This window comes from Erpetoichthys calabaricus, chromosome 6, assembly GCF_900747795.2.
Source record: "Erpetoichthys calabaricus chromosome 6, fErpCal1.3, whole genome shotgun sequence".
In the NCBI taxonomy this organism is placed as follows: domain Eukaryota; kingdom Metazoa; phylum Chordata; class Cladistia; order Polypteriformes; family Polypteridae; genus Erpetoichthys; species Erpetoichthys calabaricus.
In genome coordinates, this window is record NC_041399.2 from 75301157 (window position 1) to 75326782 (window position 25626).

At 35.6% G+C, this 25626-nt stretch overlaps 1 protein-coding gene across 1 annotated transcript in view; it reads right to left on the reverse strand.

The window, feature by feature from the left end:
* The window catches only part of ptprma (protein tyrosine phosphatase receptor type Ma), a 796186-nt gene that overhangs the window by 215519 nt on the left and 555041 nt on the right, over window positions 1–25626 (reverse strand). The window contains exons 13-14 of the mRNA XM_051929399.1: window positions 25465–25501; window positions 19029–19103 (exon numbers count right to left, since the gene is read on the reverse strand). Coding sequence (XP_051785359.1) covers window positions 19029–19103; window positions 25465–25501 — 112 coding nt within the window. The remainder of the gene's footprint in view (window positions 1–19028; window positions 19104–25464; window positions 25502–25626) is intronic.

Here is a 25626-nt window from a genome sequence, read left to right on the forward strand (position 1 = left end):
CAAGTGTTATGGAAATGTCCCTGGCACCAACATATCACATCATAGAGCAGCCCTGTGTGCATCTGATAATGTAGTTGTTCACCATCTACTGAAATACAAATAGAAACTGACACAAGAAAAAATAGCCATACAAAAAACACAAAATTGGTGCAAGGACAGTATAGAGGAAGCAGGAATGCTTCTCCTGTACTCACTGGGATATTCTGATATCCTCACAGTCACTGAATGAGGCCACTTTCATTGTTAGTGAATATATGAAATTTTGTGAATCTATGATCATTAAGGAAAAAACTGTCAAAGTGTACCCCAACAGTAAGCCATGGATCAGTAAAGAGGTTAAAGCATTACTACTGGAAAAACAACATGCTCATCAAGAAAATAAGATAGAAGAAAAACAAATTTTACAGCAAAGGATTATCAGGTTAATTAAATGAAATAAAAGGTTGTACAGGGAAAAAATAAAGAGGTGCTTTAATGATAACAATCCAAAGCAGGTTTGGAAAGGCCTACCAACAATCACAGGACTGGGTTCTAAAAAGAGTATGAACTTACCAGTTGACAAAGACCAGAAGCTTTTAGCAGATGAACTTAATACCTTTTTTACCAGATTTGAAATGAGCAAATTTCAGCACCGAACATGCAGAAGTAAAACAAATGCTTTATAAAAACACCAGGAATTCTGCTGTGATAGGGTTCAGTTTATCTGAAGTGGAGAAAGGCTTGCAGTGGGCTAAAACAAACAGGGCAGTGGGGCCAGACAGCATATCAGTTTGGCTCTTAATGTCCTGCTTCAAGCAGCTCTGTCCAGTTTTTCATTTGCTTTTTAACTGGTCTCTGACCTGTGGCATTGAACATAAGCTTTGGAACCAATCCATTATTACCCTAGTTTCTAAGGTTTCCAGGCCAAGACATATGAATGACAACAGACCAGTTTTTCTTCAGTGTTCAGTACCATACAGTCTCATACACTGATTGGAAATCTGAATGGTATGAATATAAACCCATTTATCACAGTACGGATTCAAGACTTTCTTTTAAATCATTCACAGACAGTCAAGGTGCAGGACTCTTTTTCAAAAATCATTCATTCAAACACAGGAAGTCCGCAGGGGTGTGTCTTATCACCATGACTATTTACTCTATACAGAAGTGACCTGAGACAGAACAATGGCCACTGTTCCATTATCAAATACGCTGATGACACCATGCTCATAGGATGCATATGTAGGGAGGATGAAAGCCACTATCTAAATCAAGTGGACTGTATGGTGAACATGTGTAATAAAAACTTTCTCACTCTAAATGTACAAAAGACCAAAAAAATTATATTTGATTTTAAAAGACATAAATCTGTATGTTCACCCATTGTTATTTTTGGGGAGGAGGTAGAAATAGTATATAATATAAATACAGGTACTTAGAAACTAACTTAGATAACAATCTTAACTAGAATGCAAATACAAAAAAAATTTCTCTAAATGCAATCAGCATTTATTTCTCCTCAGTAAACTCAAACTATTTAAAGTAGACAAGGACCTCGTGTTATCCTTTTATTGCAGAATGATTCAGTCTGTTATCACTTTCAGTTTCATTGCCTGGTTTAGTGGTCTGTCAAACCAATATTTAAAAAAAAAGCCCAAGCAGATTACTAAGCATGCAGCTAAAGTTATTGGGACTGGTGTAGATGATCTGGCAAGTATGTGTCACAGGACAATGATAAAGAAACAGAAATCATCTCAACTGATGACAGATATCCATTACATGTAGAACTTAATTTCAGTAAATCAGGATGGACAGTCACTTTGAAAACCCACACAAATTGCTCCAGAAATTCCTTTCTTCCTAGTGCCATATGATTTTTTGATAAGGAATATTGGAGAAAATGATTATCTATGATGTATCTTGTAGCCATTTTTGTGTAAATATGCACTATTAAACTGCTTAACCTTAACCTGTCTTGTCTTTAGTTGTTTTGTTTCATTTCTTTTCTATCTTGTTATTAGATACAACTGAAAAGTTAAATTTCATGTTTTCTTGTGTAAATATGACTAAATAAAGCAATCATCCACAATAATTTTTCATTCATGCTTAAATTATGGAATGAATGGTGTTGTAGCCATGTGAAAATCATTAATATGCATAAGTATTATCAATGTTAAAACTACTGATAATAATCTAAGTAAACCACCCTGCAGATTGTGTAGGTGTCTCCTGGCCTCTGTCACTCGGAAATCATAAAACCTGATAATACACATTGTGTTGCAGATTACAGATACTCCATTGTCTACAATTACTGTTAAATGACTTCGGAGTATTGACTCATCTTCTTCTGTACACTGAACTGATCTGTGAAGTATCCTTCAATAATATTTGCTATAAAATGATACACAAAATAAACTGAATGAATATACTGACACAATGAGAAATTCACATCCCACAATCCTGTGCTAAAAAAAAAACAGGTTCAGAAATGGATGGATAGATAAAAATGATATTTCAAATAGCTTGTCTCTGCATTGAATGGATTATTTATATGTCTAACACAAAACTTTCATTTTAACTGAGTAACAAATCCATAATATACACTATTTTATCACAACAAAACAGTTCTTTTGATTATAATCGGTCAGTTCCTATTTGCTATGTTTGATGACCTAATGAGTTGATAAACTGTATGCAAGGCAATGCTAATTACATATGTTGTGCTGCTTGTAAATAAAAGTGCTACTTCTAATATTGTTTCTAAAAATGTTTTTTTTTTGTTTGAATGATGAGCTTTTTCATTACATCCAAGTACTATTTAACAAAAATGAAATCACACACAGAAACCTTTTCCTTGAAGCTTGTTCATGTACTTAGGATTATAGTCTTTTACCACAAATCCTGCAATGCCAAGCCAATCTGTCAGGTTGATTCTAATGATTTAATGATACATTTAGTGGTATTCTTCAGCTGACAGATTGAAAAGTCTTTAAGCAGAGCAGCCTGAGAGTACAGACTTGCCCAGAACTGCTGATATTTATAACCAGGTTGCTATAGATGTAAAGCTACATATCACATAAAATAGGAAAATACATACTTTGCTATATTTGCAATTTCACTTATTTTTAGATTAACACTTGATAACTTCGATAACCCTTCGATAACATTATTCGTAGTCTGCAGATTTGCAACCCTGACCACAAAAAAAAAAATTATTTTTTTTTGGTCCTGGTCTAATATTAGCTCATTATTTTGCCAAGTAAATTTGAATTCTGCTTAGACTTCTTTAAGTCTTCTGTAGTCTGTAGTATGTCACCACTACATGTTCCTAGATTAGTTTATACTTACAGTATCTACAGTATCTTCACAATGATAACTAATATAATATACCTTTTATAAGTAATTAATAACACTATAATAAAAACTGCAGCAATGCATTAAGTGTTCTTAACAAAATGAAAAAATATGCACAGTAACATTAAAGTAACAGTAAAAAAGGCAAAGATCAGATAAAGAGTGACATTTCTGTGATATGTCAGCTTCTTACATTCAACTCTGTGGAGATCAAATAACAATGACACTTTAAAGTTCATCATGAGTATTTTGGATCTCAATGCAGTAGCTTACCATACACATCATTAGATGTCCTTTTCTTCCATATTTTACTTAGCCTTTTGCTACCTAAACCACCCATTTTCTGTTTTATAATTACACAGTTTTATCTTAAAATTAGTAAAAGTAATTTTTATTAATTTCAGTATTTTAGGAAACAGTTTAAATAACCAATATGATTGTCTGTATGCATTGATAAAATATTGCTCTCTGTTATATTTTGTGATCACTGTGAATTTGAAGATTTTTTTTCAAAATGTTTTACAGCTTAACTATAATGAAAAAATAATTCAGAATTTCTGGTGTTATGCCAATGTACATTAGCATAGTTAGAGGCCAATCCTTTCATTAAAGTGACATACTTGTGTGTTGGATTATTTGGTAACAGAGGTCAGAAGATTCCAATATAGCGAGTCTATTTTAGTATTCTCATTATCATTATTATGGATAATATGTTGTCGCATTGGTTAGTGCTGGCGTACAGTCTCCAGAGTTCTGGTTTTAAATCATTTATCTTCTCTGGCCATTTGTACAAATGGAACCTGGATGTTTTCTCTGTGTCTGCATTTACTAAGTCCTTTGATTTTCTGCACCCACCTCCTAAAACCATGTCTGTTACATTAAATGGCTACTTTAAATTGACCATAACAGTGTGTGTGTGCATGAGTGTTACCTCCAACAAAACTGCAAGAAAAAGCAAACCTGACCTGGATAAAGTGGACTCAAAGGTGGGTATGCTATTATTTTTACTATGACTATTATATTTACTGGTTGTATCAGTGGTAATAGTGATAACCATAGCTACATCAGGGGAGACAAAATGTTTACATTGGATAAAAGCCTAACTATTGAATTTCTAGTAATGCTTGTTTTACAAACCGTGCTTGTCTCACTTCCTAAAAGCTTTATGTCAGGTCCTCCAAGTTTGCCCTGAAATAAGCTTAATTTACTTCATGTTACATTATGCACCTCAGCTACTCAGCTAATTCCTTCCATTAAAATTGTTCTGGTTCTATTGATTAGTAGTGCTGGGATTGTTAAAGAAGATTCAGCAAATCTGTCCAGGTCTTATCTGACGAAGAAAATATGTCTATTAGAATTACCATTACATGTGGGTTAAATTTAATTTAAATAGTAACAGGGTTACACTTTCATATATGTATATATCCTGTACCAATGAAATATGTTTTTAATTTTTAATGCTATTACTATTTTGATTACTTCTTACTCTTAATTGAAGTGTTAATTTATTTAGGTGGTCACCTGGTAAGTACAAAACATTGCCTATGTCTCTCTGATCAACATGGAAGAAAGAAATCCTCTCTCATGAGCCCTGAAAGGAAAGCTAAGAGCACAGCAATATATAGTCACGAGTAGCCAAAACCTCTTTGCAATTAAAAACCGAAGGTCCATTCCAAAAATTTCATAACATTATCCATAATTAAAGACAGCTATGTCCTATCTGACAATAAAAATGCTCAAGGTACAGCAGATGCCCCAAAATCAATTGTTCATCTGGAGTTAGGATCAGATGCACATTTTATTTGAGCTAAATTTAATTAAAAACAATGACAATTTGTGTGTCCTCCAATTTTCTAATTTTTGGTTTCAACATACTGTAACATACAATGTGCATAATGTTTAAAAAAAAAACAAACAGTTAATAATAGTAATGTTTACCTGAAAGTTAAAACTGATCATTTAAAAAAATGAAATTGAAATCAAAACTCAAAGACGTCAGTCACAGTGTACTACAGCTATTAAAGTTAAAATTAAAGAATGATTTGCTCGCTTGATTATTAATTTTATTTCACTGACAAAGACATTCTGTTCTCCATTTAGTTATTGTATTACCAGGTCAAACTGTCAGATCTAACATTTTACAAAATTATGTTGGACTAGGGAATGAGAGAGAATCTATATACAGTTAGGTCCATAAATATTTGGACAGAGACAACTTTTTTTCTAATTTTGGTTCTGTACATTACCACAATGAATTTTAAATGAAAACTCCGATGCAGTTGAAGTGCAGACTTTCAGCTTTAATTCAGTGGGGTGAACAAAACGATTGCATAAAAATGTGAGGCAACTAAAGCATTTTTTTAAACACAATCCCTTCATTTCAGAGGTTCAAAAGTAATTGGACAAATTAAATAACTGGAAATAAAATGTTCGTTTCTAATACTTGGTTGAAAACCCTTTGCTGGCAATGACAGCCTGAAGTCTTGAACTCATGGACATCACCAGATGCTGGGTTTCCTCCTTTTTAATGCTCTGCCAGGCCTTTACTGCAGCGGCTTTCAGTTGCTGTTTGTTTGTGGGCCTTTCTGTCTGAAGTTTAGTCTTCAACAAGTGAAATGCATGCTCAATTGGGTTAAGATCAGGTGACTGACTTGGCCATTCAAGAATTTTCCACTTCTTTGCTTTAATAAACTCCTGGGTTGCTTTGGCTGTATGTTTTGGGTCATTGTCTATCTGTATCATGAAACACTGCCCAATAAATTTGACTGCATTTAGCTGGATTTGAGAAGACAGTATGTCTCTGAACACCTCAGAATTCATTCGGCTGCTTCTGTCCTGTGTCACATCATCAATAAACACTAGTGTCCCACTGCCACTGGCAGCCATGCATGCCCAAGCCATCACACTGCCTCCACTGTGTTTTACAGATGATGTGGTATGCTTTGGATAATGAGCTATTCCACGCCTTCTCCATACTTTTTTCTTGCCATCATTCTGATGGAGGTTGATCTTGGTTTCATCTGTCCAAAGAATGTTTTTCCAGAACTGTGCTGCCATTTTTAGATGTTCTTAGCAAAGTCCAATCTAGCCTTTCTATTCTTGAGGCTTATGAGTGGCTTGCACCTTGCAGTGCACCCTCTGTATTTACTTTCATGCAGTCTTCTCTTTATGGTAGACTTGGATATCGATACGCCTACCCCCTGGAGAGTGTTGTTCTCTTGGTTGGTTGTTGTGAAGGGGTTTCTCTTCACCATGGAAATGATTCTGCGATCATCCACCACTGTTGTCTTCCGTGGACGTCCAGGTCTTTTTGCGTTGCTGAGTTCACCGGTGCTTGCTTTCTTTCTCAGGATGTACCAAACTGTATATTTTGCCACTCGTAATATTGTAGCAATTTCTCGGATGGGTTTTTTCTGTTTTTGCAGCTTAAGGATGGCTTCTTTCACCTGCATGGAGAGCTCCTTTGACCGCATGTTGTCTGTTTACAGCAAAATCTTCCACATGCAAGCACCACACCTCAAATCAACTCCAGGCCTTTTATCTGCTTAATTGATAATGACATAACGACGGACTTGCCCACACCTGCCCATGAAACAGCCTTTGAGTCAATTGTCCAATTACTTTTGAGCCCCTGAAATGAAGGGATTGTGTTCAAAAAATGCTTTAGTTGCCTCACATTTTTATGGAATTGTTTTGTTCACCCCACTGAATTAAAGCTGAAAGTCTGCACTTCAACTGCATCTGAGTTGTTTCATTTAAAATTCATTGTGGTAATGTACAGAACCAAAATTAGAAAAAAGTTGTCTCTGTCCAAATATTTATGGAATAACTGTATATAAAAGTCAATGTACAGGTATGTACGTGTGTATATGTATGTGAGTTCCAGCATCACTTCTGAACAGCTAGAGCGATTTTCATGAAACTTGGTACACATGTTTCTCATTGGTCGACTGTAGGTCAGAGGTCCTCAAACACAGTCCTGAAGGGTCGCAGTGGCTGCAGATTTTTGTTCTAACCCGGCTGCTTAATTAGAAAGCAATTCTTGCTAATAATTTAATTTCATGGCTTGTTAGTGCTTTAACTCTGCTATGTCAGGTCATTCTCATATCCTATATTTTCTTCCCCTTTCTAAGGATATCATCCAAATGATTTGAAGGCTAAAATGGATGAGTAATTCTCAGTCCTTCACTTTTTTCACTTCACTTTCCTTCCAAGTATTTAATTAAACCCAATAGTACATAATAAATACACACAGGTGTAAATGGTATCAAGCTAAATGGAGAAATGCTGGTCTCTTTTGTCATTATGATGTTATTGCTAATTAGAACGCAATTAAAAACCAAGAATACAGCTTTTTAAGACTAAATAAGCAATAAAGGTTCAAAATTTTAACGAGCGAGACAACTAAAGTGAAGCAGAAGTGTTACTTGAGCAATAAGTGCTTTTTATTAAGCAATTGGGTTGGAGCAAAAACCTGCAGCCACTGTGGCCCTCCAGGACCATGATTGAGGACCCCTGCTGTAGGGTGAAATCAACTCTAACCCACACTCTTCTGGGTAGAGTGGCGGGTGATCTTACGGTCTTGTATGCATGTTATCATCCAGTTGACACTTGGAACGACCACCAGAAGGCGAACTGGAGGTTACTACCAGCTTTCTTTATGTTTGAGTACCACCGTGCTCCTGTTGCTTTTGAAATTAAATAGAGTTGGCTGGTTCCCAGCGTCAACTGGATGATAACATACATACAAGACCGCAAGACAAGCACATTATTCTTCATTGTTTGTTAATTTATTTTTATTTTTAAAGTTGTGTTTTTTTTCTAATTATTATTTTTCTCAAACAATTAAAAAAAACCCTTTATTTTCCTCCCAGGCAACACTGGGTATTTCAGCTAAATGGTAAATAAATAAAAAAAAAAAAATTGGGTCAAAAGTGAGAAAAACAAAAATTGAAAAAATCAAAGTAAAAACGGGCACATACAATTTTCTAACTTTCTACTATAACTATAAAAAAGCTACTACTTGAAAATTTGCTTTTGAGTATTCAGAATATTCCTGTTATGAATGTGAGAGTACCTTAGCATAAAGTCCAAAAAAAAAAGAAAACTGTAGCAAAAACCCCCACAAGAAGAAGGGTTTGTAAACCTTTGTAAACAAATAATCTTAATAAATTCAAATGTTTATTTTACAAAAAACAAGGAAGCTTGGATAAGCACAAAAGCCACAGCAGAAGTTGCCTGAAATAGGTAATGCAGTAGCAAACAAGTCCCAAAATAAAACCTGAAAGAAAGGTCAAAAACATCAAAAGTGTCACAAAATCTAGGAATCCACAAAAGCACAGAAATAAACACAAAAACTCTTCAACACCACTAAGCGCATTCAATGAACTGCAAGGCACTGCTTGCTTTCTCAGCCTAAGGGCAGTACCTTAACAGAGATGGACAGGTGACTCTGCCTCTTCAGGAACCACCCACAAAGTACAGTATAATGAACATCTCACTAAAAGCAGAGATACACAGAAACTAAATAATGGGCAAAACTAATAAAAACACAAAATAATGGAAAGAAATAACAAAAGTAACAATATTAACATAGAGAAGAGAATCAAACATGAAGAAAGAGACATAATACAGGGAGGAATCCTGAGCAAAGTATTACACTTAGGCTATTTAAGATAGCATGTTACCATTTTAAATAGTGATGACCCAATGATGTCTTGCATCACAAATTCTGGTCATCACATGGCATCACATGAACTGATGCCAGCTACAACATGGCCATGCAAAATGCAGAAGTGGCAGTGGCCTTTGGTAGAAACAAAAGGAAATGGTGGTGTGAAAACTACATAACATGATGTTCAAAATTAACAATGACCTATAAATGGATAGAAAATCACAAAATACATTAAAAATGTATTCTGTATATCTTAAAACTACAAATTAGTAACACATATATAAAACTACAATGTTATACATTTAGTTAGGATATACATCACTGGTACTTCTAACAGTGATGCCATTGCCTTAAGATATCACAAATGCCAAGACTTGAACAAACCTAAAGAAGGACTAAAATATACAGTAGATTTAAAAGAAGCTGAACGGAAACTACAGAAAAAGGAGTTTCAGTGTTCATAGACCTTAATAATTAAGGGTTTACATAATATTTTATCTGAAAAAACCATCAACATACATTATAAGAAGAAACTCTACATATAATATCTTAAAGTAATCATGTCATTAACATAAGCATATGCTAATCACCCAAATTTAATCCAGTTTCTCAATGTTAAATTTATGCTACATTTGTGAACATCTTAACAAGTCTGAAACAACTATAAACGCCTTTAAATAACATTATTATTTGAGCTTGACCTGATATTGCTGGGTTTCTGTTCTTGCTCTAAAAAGATCAGAGTTATTTTCCCAGACAGTCATTTACCAGCAACCAATCAGCTTTAAATTTAGCCTCTGACATCACGAACATTAGCTCAGAATCACAGAGTAACGGATAAAATAATATGGTTAGAGATTAAAGAATGTCAGATCCATCACATATACTGTAGGTTTTGCCTGCACTTTTGTAAATGAGAAAGAAAGGGTCTTATTTAAGATGAAATAGAAAACTTAACTTTCTTTTTTAAGCATGCCCTGTTCTGTGATGTTAAGAGAATGAGTTTAAAAGTAATTGGTTGGAGGTATATGAATATGAATGACTCTGGTTTTGTTCAAAGAACAACAGAAACTTGAGGATATCAGATCATCCTATTTTCTGAAGTCAATAAATTGTATCTGATTGAATGCAAAACAACATTTTAGGAAACTTCTAATACCAAGAAGGCGGATTTATGCAGCTTCCTTATTGTTTAAACAGACCTTCAATGGTTTAAAGAAAAATTATATCCATCCATCCATTTTCCAACCCGCTGAATCCAAACACAGGGTCACGGGGGTCTGCTGGAGCCAATCCCAGCCAACACAGGGCACAAGGCAGGAAACAATCCTGGGCAGGGTGCAAACCCACTGCAGGACACACACAAACACACCCACACACCAGGCCAATTTAGAATCGCCAATCCACCTAACCTGCATGTCTTTGGACTGTGGGAGGAAACCGGAGCGCCCGGAGGAAACCCACGCAGACACGGGGAGAACATGCAAACTCCACGCAGGGAGGACCCGGGAAGCGAACCCAGGTCCCCAGATCACCCAACTGCGAGGCAGCAGCGCTACCCACTGCGCCACCGTGCCGCCCGAAAAATTATATATTTTGACTATTTGATACTTATTTTAAATTCACTGTACGGCAGGGTTTTCATAGTGTACATCATTAAGATCCCAGCTTACAGATGTGAGTTCAAACGAGGTAAAAACGAACAGTAAATTGCTCAGGGCAAGTTCTGAGTTGAATACACCTGAAAACAAAAAATGAATACAAAATTGGCCAACAAATGAACACCAAGATTAAATTTCTTACATAATCATACTTCATACCTAAAATTATTTTAACAAAAAATAAACCTGAAGATTGAATAAGGAAAACAGTTAACTTATGGTTTAATGATATCTCAATATGTATTGATTTTATCCAGATGGTTTAATTTATTAAGATGTTAATGCCATCAAGACATTCTCATTGACCTACTTTTTCAGTGCTTTTGAAATTAGAAACTTGTGCAGGACCAATTAAATATCTATAGTTGGTTATTTTGTGTGAAGGTACACATGCACAGCTTAGTAATAAAGTCATTTACAAGGAACAAAATTAATCTTAATTAATCTTCACTGCCTCTGCAATACAAAAAAGATGGAGACAGTCTACAAGGGGTAATGAGAAAAACAAGTATGAACATGCAACTAAATCAGAAACGGAAGAAAACTTAAGAAAATAAATGTAGAATAAGAAGCATGAATTTATAGTATGTACAGTATACAGTATACAGAGTAAGGTTGAATGATGGCATAGGAACTGTGACTTTCACCAGAAAAATAAACAACAATAATTTAGTTTTTATGTCAAGTATAAGAACAATCTGAGTTGTACAGTAGACCACAGCGTATTTTAGACATTTTCAACAGAACAGTTTGAGGAACCTATCGCTTGCTATGTGTAAAGTCTCTGTATTATCCTGGTGGTTCTTTCTTTTTCTGCTAAATGGCCTGATGCAAGTACATGACTGGGGTTATGTCCACTGATGTGCCAGCAAACAACATCAGAACAGAAACACAGATCAAAATAAAAAACATCAAATAGCAACATTAAGTGGACAAATCTGTGCACTATATAATGAAACACTCTGTGTGTCTAGTCCCTAAGAGCAATCTGATTGGTCAGTTTGGCTTTGGTGACACAACCAAAGAAGAGAGTGTGAGAAAACATGTGTGCTAAGGAGACGCCTTCAAAGATGGAAAATATAAAATTGGACAGAAGGTGAGAAAGGAGTCTTGAAAATATTGACAAGAGTCTGAGAAGCAGGCTTTACAGGAACATGCTCGAGAAAGGGAGAACCAGTGAAGAGAGGTTCAGATACTTGCAAATAAAGAGGAAAGACACTGAAAGTACATGTACAGGAAGAGATAGCAAATATTTTTAAATAATTCTATTACTTGTCTTCGACATGTACCGTGGGTAGTATTTACATAAACCAAATTCAGCAAGGTGATCAGAAACACCTAGCCATCTTTTGAATTATGGTAGGTTTTCTGGCAGACTCAAGGGACCTGATATGTACCGAGGAGCAAACATTTCAGATATTAATGGACTCCAGCTCTGCAAGTATATATCACAGTACAGTATTTTATATTTGCTTTTTATTGCTTGGTAAAGTTACCAGTTCATGTAAATGCATGGACCCAACAGTGTAGTTATTTTTACAGCAGCACTACCAGCATGGTAATGAACTAAATAAAACCCATGTTCTTCATGGTTATATAAGCACAAATGAAGGACAATGTTATGAAAACATGGCAAATACAACTAAAAGCCCACCAAATTTAATTCTTTTTCAGAACTACAGACAATTGTTGACTATTTTTTCAACAGAGTAATACCTCAATGACAGTGAAAGGTGAACAGAAATATAGCAATACAATCCAGAACAAAAGCTTAACAGCACTTGCATTGCAAGACACCCTAAATTGAAATTTGCTCTAATTAAGAAGACACATTTGTCTGCATCCCCTGTTTTCAAATGTATTATATTTGTAATTTATTTTACTAAAGTCTAGTGTCATGAGGGGCGGCACGGTGGCGCAGTGGTAGCGCTGTTGCCTCGCAGTTAGGAGACCCGGGATCGCTTCCTGGGTCCTCCCTGCGTGGAGTCTGCGTGGGTTTCCTCCGGGCGCTCCAGTTTCCTCCCACAGTCCAAAGACATGCAGGTTAGGTGGATTGGCGATTCTAAATTGGCCCTAGTGTGTGCTTGGTGTGTTTGTGTGTATCCTGCGGTGGGTTGGCACCCTGCCTGGGATTGGTTCCTGCCTTGTGCCCTGTGTTGGCTGGGATTGGCTCCAGCAGACCCCCGTGACACTGTGTTCGGATTCAGCAGGTTGGAAAATGGATGGATGGATAGTGTCATGAAACTATTTTTTGCTCTTTAGACTGTATGAAATTTTGCACTTTAATGTTTCCACATTTATTAACACAATGATGAATATATGCATTTACAATGTGTAAACTGAATATTTAGAAACATAAAGAAAGAAAGCACTTACAGACCTGTACACGTCCTATATCTGGCTCAGTGGCTGCTATAATTGTATTGCTCAGCAAAGGTTGAATGCACATATGCCTCAAAACCTTCAAGCAATAAATCTATAACATCAAAGTACTTCTGACCCTTTCCCAGCAGTAAAATGTGTATCTTTCTATTTTCTTATTCAATAAAGGTACAATCATACCTTTGTATTTTACTCAAGGCATCCCCTTTTCAAAATATGTCTGCCCTTGCTGTTGTGTTGGGCTAAAAAATAACATGACATTTGTGTTTGAAATTCATGACAAAAAAATCCTTTATAATACATGAAGTCTCTAATATTTTCTTCTCACTGTACCAGATTATAGATGGGTCTGCCAGTGTTAAAATGACAAATATATCACATAAAGCAAACAAAACAGGCAATAAATCAAACTTGACACAACAGGTCATTAAAATGCATTCAATTGGTATTGTTGAGACTAGAAACTACTTTTTTTTACTTTACATGAATCCAGAGACAGATGGAGCTCAATTAAGAGAAACAGTGTTACAAATGACTCACTAATTTAAATATGAGGTGTTTTTTATTTGTGAAGACATGAATTCATAACATATTATGCCTAATAACCATTATACAAATAAGCTCAAATCCAACAGTGAATCTCAATGTGAAGATTACAATTGTGCTAATTATTTCAACAGTAATTAATCTGTGATTATATTGTACAGAGAGCTTTCATGTGTAGCATATTAAATAATCCAAAGTCCTTTCTGAAACATCCATTCACATGTTATGTCAGAGGTCCCTCGAAATGAATCTGGCATACTGAGGAGAAGCTTGGCACATTTGAACTTTAAAACATTAGAACAATCTACATGAGAACAGGCCATTCAGCTCACCAAAGCCAGTCCTATCCACTTAATTCTTCTAAAATAACATCAAGGCTAATTTTGAAAGTCCCTAAAGTCCTACTGTCTACCACACTACTTGGTAGCTTATTCTTTGTTTCTATGTTTCATTGTGTAAAGAAAAACTTCCTAATGTTTGTGTGAAATTTATCTTAGCAAGTTTTCAACTGTGGCCCTGTTATCTTGATGAACTCATTTTAAAATAACAGTCACGATACACTGTACTAATTCCGTTCATAATTTTAAACACTTCAATAATATCTCCCTTAATCATCTTTTGCTTAAACTGAAAAGGCTCAGCTTTTTTTTAATCTTTCCTTATAATTCAACCCTGTAGACCTGGAATCAGCCTAGTTGCTCTCCTCTAGTTTTCTAGTGCTTTTCTGTCATCTTTATGGCCTCCCTACCAAAACTGTACATGGTACTCAAGATGAGGGCTCACCTAGTGGGTTATAAAGCTTGAGCATAACCTCCTTGGACTTGTACTGCACATGTCAGGGCATTGTATAACATTCTTTTAGCCTTCTTAATGGCTTCTGAACACTGTCTGGCAATGGGTAGTGTTAAGTCCACTACGACTCCTAAATCATTCTCATAAGATCGTTCTCATTTTGAGACCTAACATTGTGTATTCAAGCCTAACATTTTAAATTCCTACAAGTAATACTTTACATTTACTGACATTAGGTTTCATCTGCCACAAAGCTGCCCAAGCCCGTATACTGTCAAAATCCCTCAATAATGATAACGGATTCCAAACGTAAAAACAGACAGAAGTAATTGTATATCAAAAAACATTTTTAGGAAGGATCAAAACTTTTTTGTAACAATTAAAAGTGTGAATACGGGCTTTTACAAAGACACTTTCTTCATTTTCTAAGCTAAATTACATTATTTGAAGTTAAATGTGACTTGTCTGTTAATGCTTTTATATTTAGATAAGAATGGAATGAATATTTCAGTAAGCAGTTTAAGTAGAAAATGTCCAAAACTCTGTGATAATATAAGCCCAGACTAATGTTTTAAGAATGCAGTGTAGAGTATTACTTAATTACCAATGAGAGCAAAATTACTGATTTAAGTGCAAAGTTGCATGGTAGCATTTGACTGCAGTAATGTTGCTTCTGATGTCAGAAGCGTACGGTACTTTTATGATCTCCAAAAGGCAAAGTCAGCCACAAAGACATGAAAAATGTAGTTCTATGAGATTCCTGAATGAGAGGAAATTGCCTTCAGGCAGAGAATCACACCACATTTTAGATAAGCTATATGCAGTTAGGTCCATAAATATTTGGACAGAGACAACTTTTTTCTAATTTTGGTTCTGTACATTACCACAATGAATTTTAAATGAAACAACTCAGGTGCAGTTGAAGTGCAGACTTTCAGCTTTAATTCAGTGGGGTGAACAAAACGATTGCATAAAAATGTGAGGCAACTAAAGCATTTTTTCAACACAATCCCTTCATTTCAGGGGCTCAAAAGTAATTGGACAATTGACTCAAAGGCTATTTCATGGGCAGGTGTGGGCAAGTCCATCGTTATGTCATTATCAATTAAGCAGATAAAAGGCCTGGAGTTGATTTGAGGTGTGGTGCTTGCATGTGGAAGATTTTGCTGTGAACAAACAACATGCGGTCAAAGGAGTTCTCCATGCAGGTGAAAGAAGCCATCCTTAAGCTGCAAAAACAGAAAAAACCCATCCGAGAAATTGCTAAAATATTACGAGTGGCAAAATCTATAGTTTGGTACATCCTGAGAAAGAAAGCAAGCACTGGTGAACTCAGCAACGCAAAAAGACCTGGACGTCCATGGAAGACAACAGTGGTGGATGATCGCAGAATCATTTCCATGGTGAAGAGAAATCCCTTCACAACAGCCAACCAAGTGAAAAACACTCTCCAGGGTGTAGGTATATCGGTATCCAAGTCTATCATAAAGAGAAGACTGCATGAAAGTAAATACAGAGGGTGCACTGCAAGGTGCAAGGCTAGATTGGACTTTGCTAAAGAACATCTAAAAAGCCAACACAGTTCTGGAAAAACATTCTTTGGACAGATGAAACCAAGATCAGCCTCTACCAGAATGATAGCAAGAAAAAAGCATGGAGAAGGCGTGGAACAGCTCATTATCCAAAGCATACCACATCATCTGTAAAACACGGTGGAGGCAGTGTGATGGCTTGGGTGTGCATAGCTGCCAGTGGCACTGGGACACTAGTGTTTATTGATGATGTGACACAGGACAGAAGCAGCCGAATGAATTCTGAGGTGTTCAGAGACATACTGTCTGCTCAAATCCAGCTAAATGCAGTCAAATTTATTGGGCGGCGTTTCATAATACAGATGGACAATGACCCAAAACATAGAGCCAAAGCAACCCAGTTTATTAAAGCAAAGAATTGGAAAATTCTTGAATGGCCAAGTCAGTCACCTGATCTTAACCCAAATGAGCATGCATTTCACTTGTTGAAGACTAAACTTCAGACAGAAAGGCCCACAAACAAACAGCAACTGAAAGCCGCTGCAGTAAAGGCCTGACAGAGCATTAAAAAGGAGGAAACCCAGCATCTGGTGATGTCCATGAGTTCAAGACTTCAGGCTGTCATTGCCAGCAAAGGGTTTTCAACCAAGTATTAGAAATGAACATTTTATTTCCAGTTCTTTAATTTGTCCAATTACTTTTGAGCCCCTGAAATGAAGGGATTGTGTTAAAAAAATGCTTTAGTTGCCTCACATTTTTATGCAATCGTTTTGTTCACCCCACTGAATTAAAGCTGAAAGTCTGCACTTCAACTGCACTAGAGTTGTTTCATTTAAAATTAATTGTGGTAATGTACACAACCAAAATTAGAAAAAAGTTGTCTCTGTCCAAATATTTATGGACCTAACTGTATGATACGATGCTTGAAGTCACTACTGAAAATTTTAAACAAAACAAGACAAGAGCTACCTGGACAATTTCTACAGAACTAGAGGGTGATCCAGGTTGTGTGGTGTGAATTGCTACAGTCTATTTCATTCCATTTATGGTGCTAGCTGTTTGGATAATGTTTAAAGATTAAAACTTATCAAGTCCACTTTCCTTCTACCACGTCAGCTCTACTTTAATTCCTGGTGCTGGGAAGCAAGTTCCTTTCACAGATAGGTCAATCAGTAGTGAGGGGGGACACCTCTACCAGTGAAAGCAATATAGGATTACTTCCTACCTCCCTTCCTCCATCTCCATCATCACCATCATCATTATAACCTAAGACTATGAAGCAGGAATCAGTTTCTAAAAGGAAAAGTTAGCTTTTCCATTTTATTTAGGGAAAATAAAGGGAAAACATAGTTTTAAGGAAACATGCAATCATATAGTGCCCCACCATAACCTGACCATGTACCCAAAGAAGCTGAAATTCAGGCTCCTTATGATCATTTTACCTCAATAATTGTGACAGGGGTAGTTCAGGACTACGATAAGAAACAGAATCTAAGCCTTGTGCCAAGCATGTGAGTGCCACCAAAATATCCAGATTGAATGAAAAATTTTCCGTAAACAAATTAGTGGCAAAACTGAGATACAAAACATGGCCCATACAGGGAGATGTGAAAAGAAGCTTACAAAACTCACTAAATCATATTCTTATTATATGCTTATTAAAAAAGAGTCCCACTTGCTATCAGGTCTTAATGGCACGAGACAAGAGTTTACAAGTCTTTACTTAAGAGTAAGAGCGTATATGGCACCTCTTAATATCCTAAAAGTGCCAGAAATATAAAAAGTAGATGTGTATTCAAAATGTATTTTGCAGATAAAACTGAATTGCAAGGATATTATTTCTGATGTCCAGTACACAAATATACCGCATGTTGATTTCCTTAGCAACTGCCCTGGAAAAATGTGCATATTCTGAACCTACAAATTACATTTTTCTTCTTTGAGGGGGGGGTTGGGTTTGGGTGTTTGGGGAGTCGGCTTTAACTGCTGAAACTAAACTCCATACTTTCCTGTGCCTGTATGTTTTAAACATTTTTTGTCTATTAATTTCCTAAACATGCATTTTGCACATTACAATACTGGGTATGAGGTAAAAGGAGATCAGTCCACTGTAGAGCACACGTGAGGCTAATTCAGAGTCTCCTATTAACTGTTCATAAATGAAAACTGCACTTCACAGATGAGACAAGTGGACCCAATTGTTTTAACTCCATTTTTTATGCCTTCTTTGTCCTTTTCTCTGTAATTTTACAGTACTGTACTATAATGGTATGTGTTAAGAAAAGCTCTTGGGTACTTCTTGGGTAGACTGGAGCAGTAAGGTTATATCAATTCCAGCTAGGACAACTGCACTTGTAAAAAATAATATCCATAGCAGCTTCAGTAATAAGATACAAACATCATGGCCAAGGATTCTAACTTTTAAATCAATTTATTCAAAATGACCTTTCTATATACTGTATTTAGAAACTGTTAGTACAGCATCACACATTAAACATTTTCATTGTATCTAATTTTATAAAAGCACCTGCCACAACATATTATGTATCACTGAATAGGTATATCAGTGTAACACAGGGATTTTTGTATTAACCAGAAGATTTTTTTAACATCTATACACAATTGATTGTTATTTTGTTCTTTGGGTTTCCTTGCATATGCTAATCACATTAATGCAATCTGTTCTTTTCAGCAATGGTGCATTATAAACATATGCTTACGGATGACCCAATATTAAAAAATTCAAATGCAGGCACTCCTTCTGATAAATAAATACATTCATAAAAGATAGAATTACATACCAGTATTCCTCATAAGAATGAAACAGGAGATACATCAGATTTGAAAGGGAAGACAAGACTAGTGCTTATACACACAGAATTGAAAATGGAAGCATGCAGTGATAAATATTCAACTAAAAAGCCAGTACCAGACAAACACTGCTTGCAAGCTGGTTGAGGTGCTGGAAGCAATCAATATAAAGGCTACAGTAGGCAAAAACATTCTGAAGGTAGGCATTTACCACAAATAAAGACAAAGAGAAGGAAATGAGTGGAAAAATAAAAAGATGGGGTTTAAAGGCAGGAGGGTACGTGGATGTCTGACCTGTTAGTTGGTCGTCGCCAGCAGCAGGTGCGATGCGAATGTATGGCGTTGTAAGCTGAGTCACGATTATCGCAGCTAAGGCAAAGGAGGTTTTCCAGGTCAGCATGCATGAAGAAGAAGAAACAGAAAAAAAAAACAAAAACAAAAAAAACAAAACAAAAACAAAAAGCCAGACTGAAGCTAAAGGCTAGCAAAGAAGAGAATTTCTCTTACAGTACATAAATCAAAAATTATACCTACTCATTTATTTTACACATGCACAATTTCCTTGAAACTTTTTAATGTTGTCACTTTAGCGTCTCTAAAAGCAGAATTCACTGTTTTTTTTTTAATTACTACTGCATTATAAGAGAGAAACACAGCTTTGCTCTCACCCTTCTTCACTCATTTTGCAAATATTCACAGCAGATACAATTCACTTTTCTTATTATCTTAACAGACGTAGTCAGAGGCAGCACTCGCAAGAGTTTATCCTAGGGGCAGCTCCATTGACAGGTGCCCAGCTCAAACAAGCCAAAATAATATTTGGTATGAATTTACATTACTAAAACTCTGTGTATACAGAATATATATACAAAAAGATATTTTTATATAATCTGAATTTGAAAATGTACATTAAAACTAAGAGAAATAAGACTAATCCTCCACAGAGCTGCAGAATTACCATAAAAAAAAGAAATAAAAAATTCAAACTTGGAAAAAAGAGCTTTGATGATGTATCTTAAATTTGCATAGAACAGTCTGAGTGCCATTAGAAATATGGCAACTAGTAGGCAAAATAGATTATCGACCATCTGTAGACAATTACATTGAAAATTGCAGCTGCATCATATTTGGAGGAATCACTGTGTGGCTCTAAATGACTAGAGTGAAATGTAGAGCCGTCTTCTGCATTTTCATTTGCTTTACCTTCACAATGAAATCAGAAACGAAGGAAGCAAAGCTACAATTTGTACAACACAAAGAAATGCAGAAGTTTTGGCAGGGTACTTCCGCAAAACCTTTTCTTACTCTATTAAATAGAAAAGAGGTCAGGGTTCTCACCAACACAGAACCATACTCGTCTAACCGTTACAGTTTAAAATATGCTAAGAATATATAAAAGCTTCCTGAAAAAGCACTTTCACATTTCTTTTTTAAAACTTGTATTGATGACCACAACTCTAAGATTTTGAAAAAGAATTAAAAAGAAAGAAGAGGTCAAGGATATGTCTTTGCCTCAGTGCCTTTTGTGCAGGACACATTTCTAAAAGCTGAAGCTGTAATACTTCTCTTTATTTCCTATTGCAGTGAAATGGCGAGTCAGTGTGTAGCAAAGCAAACACTTCTGTTTTCAATTAACCTGTTAACTAATGGTCAATACAATCTTTAGAGTGCTAAAAGTGACAGAATACAACAAAACATGTCAGACGAACAACACATCCCCTCAGCAGAAGCATTATAAAGCACATCTTAAGAATAAAATGAAAAACAGGAAGAAGTAAGACAAGTGAGCAGAGTCTTTGAAAAGGAATGGTTTATTTCAGGAAATAATTAACATAAAAAGGTGATTTTGCTTTTTTATAAATATATTTCTACATTATCACTTTTTACAGAAAAAATGCACCAAGATTGGTATAAAACATACGGTATGTCACTTTACAGTGACTATCAGCAGTCACTGGACTAACATGACAGACTTTAATTTGGGAATAAAACAGCAAACAGCCGATCCAATTTAAAAGAAGGTAGATGAAACAAAATTTCTACTTATTCTTCAAATATGATACTTTAATATTATATCATAAAGCTAATCCTCCATTGCTTCTTAAAAAAAAAAAAAACTGGGGGCTCCTTACATGATCAAATAAGCACATAGGTGACTGCCAGGTAGCTCTGTGGTCATGAATCAAAATTTTCAATGGTCTTATAGAAACAGCACTGACAGAACTAAAAACATACTGTGTTTGGTGTCTTGACCCTAAGGAATGACTGCTTGGCTTAAATCAAGGCCTGTGATGGCTGGATAATTTCTACAAGTGAGGGCTAACCTTTGTTTCTGACTGATTTCCCATTGCTTTCCTGTTTATGCACTGAATCTTCAAGCTCAGAAACTGCCCATGGGGTGAAAGTTAGAATAGACATAATAAAGTGGAGGTGCACTGCTCCACAAGAGGTCATTCATTCACTAGCTGGCTAAAAATGCTTTGTTGTTACTTTGTTCCTAAACTGCTGGCAATTTGTATTGAAAGGGCTCAGGTGTAAGTGACAGTGGAAGAGTGGCTCCTCTGTAGAGCTTGTTATATGAAATGGTTTCTGAAAAAAAAACAACTAAAATATATATTTTTTAAAAAGAGCTTATAACCATGACTTCAGAATACAGTTCTGTAAATCCAGCTTTATCAACAACAACCTTTAATTTATTCATTTTCTCACAAAGCGAAATTTAGGCTAAATTCTATTGTGGTGTCCTGTGAGAAACCACTCCCTCAAAAATAAAAATGTTTTGGCTGTTACCCAAAAACTGTTTTTATCACCCAAAATTCTTTTAAGAATGTAAGGTATGCTGCTTTTCAATTCTGTTTTGGCTTAGCCTGGCTGCCAAGACACATCAACATTTTAAATGTGAAAATAGCATTTACAGAGTTAACATAACATTTTAAAATGTGTATTTGGGAACACTGCTCTCATATCAGCAGTTTCAGTGATTTTACTGGGAGGCGATTGGTAGCAACCTATCCACTTATAAGACTGAGCAGAAATGGAAGAAGGTTAATGTGATTAGAACAAGAGTGTGTATGCTGACAATGAGAGGGGCATTTAGGTTACCTAAATATTTGTAAACATAATCCTCATTCACTCTGCCATGACTGATTACCAAATGATGAACACAAGACTCCATTGTATGGTGTACAGGTCCACAATCTGTTATCGGTGACTCCAAATCAAAAATTGAAAACTCAAAAGATTTCTTTTCCTTTTTTTCTAGGCTTCACATCAGCACCTTCTGATGCATTGATGATCAGGAAATGTTTCTAGTGATCATTTTTGTCTGCATTTTTCAAATGAATAGACAGGCTGCACCCTGCTCTAGCTTGTTGGGTGTCATCACCAGCAAAACCAAAGAACTGGTGGTGGATTTTAGGAGACCCAGGCCCCTCACGGACCCCGTGATTATCAGAGGTGACTGTGTGCAGAGGGTACAGACCTATAAATACCTGGGAGTGCAGCTGGATGATAAATTGGACTGGATTGCCAATACTGATGCTCTGTGCAAGAGAGGACAGAGCCGACTATACTTCCTTAGAAGGCTGGCGTCCTTCAACATCTGCAATAAGATGCTGCAGATGTTCTATCAAACGGTTGTGGCGAGCGCCCTCTTCTACGCGGTGGTGTGCTGGGGAGGCAACATAAAGAAGAGGGACGCCTCACGCCTGGACAAACTGGTGAGGAAGGCAGGCTCTATTATAGGCATGGAGCTGGACAGTTTGACATCTGTTGCGGAGTGACGGGCGCTGAGCAGTCTCCTGTCAATCATGGGGAATCCACTGCATCCACTGAACAGTATCATCTCCAGACAGAGGAGCAGCTTCAGCGATAGACTGCTGTCACTGTCCCGCTCCACTGACAGACTCAGGAGATTGTTCCTCCCTCACATTATGCGACTCTTCAATTCCACTTTTGGGTGGGGGTGAGGTAAACGGTAACATTATAGAATGTTATTGACTATTGACTGTTATACCTGCCTCGCACTCTCCACCTTGCATTTTTTAACATGCACTGTATTTTTATCACTCTTTAATCAATATTGTTTTTATCAGTATTCTGCTGCTGGAGTATATAAATTTCCCCTTGGGATTAATAAAGTATCTATCTATCTATCTATCTATCTATCTATCTATCTATCTATCTATCTATCTATCTATCTATCTATGCTTATAAATAATTTGGATCAAAATCATGATACTGATAATTCCAAGAAATCTTTTAAATGGCCATTAAATACTTTCTTGAATAAACCAGAAAAGCCATTAACATGTCCATTGGAATATTTGGTGCTGCCAGTTTGTGGTGATCGCCCGAAAACATTATGAAAAAAGTAGGTTTAAAGATACTACAGTGTCTTTTTTTCTGAGACTGTATCTAGTGGAATTAGGATGCAGGAAGAAATTACACTGAAGCGGATGTTTACATATGAATATGAACCACAGCATGTGCAATCAAATAGGTTAACAGCAAAAACACCAATGTTAAATTAACAATTAAGTGTAGTTACGATATCAATAATCTCTTATACATTCTAGTTGTTAATTTAACACTGTAATGTTCTCTTTTTCCACTCAGAGTTTTCATTGCAGAAACACTGTTCAATTCCTTGAATGAATTGCTGTATGATTCAAAGCTCCAGTTGCCATACCCATTTTCAGGGTATGAATGAAGTAAGTTTATTACTCTTATGCCCTTTAATCATTGAAAAATAAAGAGAAAAGTACAACTCATAACTTGTAAAAGTGATCCAGTGGGAGGTGAGGTTTTTCAAGCAGATAGACAAACATGATGTCAACAAAAAAGTATGAAAACATTTTTATATTTTACCCCCTATAGTGGGCTGCCCTCATTTGTTTTTACTGTAAGTAAAACAGTGACACCTGGAGCACACAATATAAGATGCTGTGCGGTTACCATTATAGAGGATAAACTGAATTTTATAGTATATTCTCCTACAAACTGCTGCCACATGCACTGAAATAAAATTTGCAGCCTGGGGACAGGCACAAAAAAAAAGGACACCACTATGAGAATGAACAGGAGTCGTTCACCGCCCTGGCAGGCAACTATGGCTGCATGTTTTAATTGCAATCAAACTTCCAATAAGTATTCTATTACTGATAGTAAACAAATCCATTTGTATAAGTTATATTAATGTAGACCTGAATTGTTTCTGCATTTTAAATTACTGGATAAAAAATAGTCTAATTACTTCTGTGTAAAAAAAAACTTGGAGAAAGGACACACATGTCGGAAAAACTTTTAGAATTTGTATTACTTTATTATTACTCCAGATTATTACTCCTAATACACTGGAAACAATCCTATTAAGTGAGAAATCTACTATATTTTACACTATATCACTTGCTTGCCAAGTAACAATCAATTCACTATATAACACATTGAGAATATCATTTTTTTCTTTTCAAAGACCTACTTAAACCTTTGTTAGCAGTTAGTAAGCATTTATAAATGTTCTCCTTAACTAAGTATGCTGGTCCTCTGTTAATCCTCTTTATCAGCGGTGTCAGACTCACAACCTGCAGGGTCACACTGTCTGCAGGTTTTCTTCCAACCACTTAACACATTACTGCCGTTAAATGCACATACCTCCTTTGCTTTGATTTTAAATGACTCGATTCACTACCATCAATTGTTTCTTTTCTCCTTAATCAGCATTAAAATAATAATGAGATACAAATGAAGGCAGCAAATAAATAGACAACTCAAATTATTTGAACCTATGTGTACATTATACATTATATCTGTTTCAATAAAATATTGAAAAGAAAATAAATGACAATATGAGAAATATTGATCTGCTCTAATACACAAAACATTTTGACAATTACCTCAGAAAAACAGTTAAAACTTTTGAAAATATCTGGTGTGGCAAAATGAGAGCACTAACCAGTTGACTTTATTCTCAACATATAGTTTTTTTTTTCTTCACTGTGGCCCTAATACGCTTCCGTAAACCAGCTATAGAATTAGATAATGTCTTTCATCAACAACAAAAATTAGCTTCTAATTAAGCATTTGGTTGGTCTGAAAATGGTAGTCCTTCAGGAACAGTTTGGGAATGCCAACATAGCTGGTTACCTTGTTTTGCATCTCATTAATGTTTGACTGTGAGGCAAGGATAAAAGAAAAAATTATGGTTTGTAAATTATAAAAGTCAAAAAAGTTTGTTTCTTTAGCAGCAGTAATGGCTTATGAATTAGGAAAGTGGTCCTCCAAGTTTGACACTCCTGTGCTAGCCTATTCAGTATCCTTGAGTGACGAACATAAACAAGGTTATCTCATTTTTCAGGTATCTAGATAGGAGGGAATGGTGATAAAAACTGAATACAAAATATTGTTTTAATTATTGCATGTATAATTATTTTGTACCATAGGTATTGTAATGTTTTCTTATATAATGCATAAAGGAAAAATTTAGAGAAAATCTCTTGTTAACTTGAATTTTAAAAAATCACCTCCATAAGTTCATTCATTTATACACAAAAAATGTACACATACAAAATTCTTTTTCAATGACTCTGAAAATCAAAATTTATAAAGAACCCCATCATGGAAAAAAATAAATAATCTATTTTTTAAGAAAATAAAATAATAAAAAGCAGTAATACTTTCCTTTCTCCACAAGAAAATAAATACAAATACAATAGTCATAATATTTGCATACCTTTGGTGGCCACTCTGACGCAGTCAATTTTGGTTTCCTGCATCAAACAGAAATGGTGAAAGAACAGTTATTGCATGTACAGTATCCATGATAACTACAAATAGTACCCCAATTTGTTTTATTTTTAGGATTAAATTGCATTAAACAAAGCATTAGTAACTA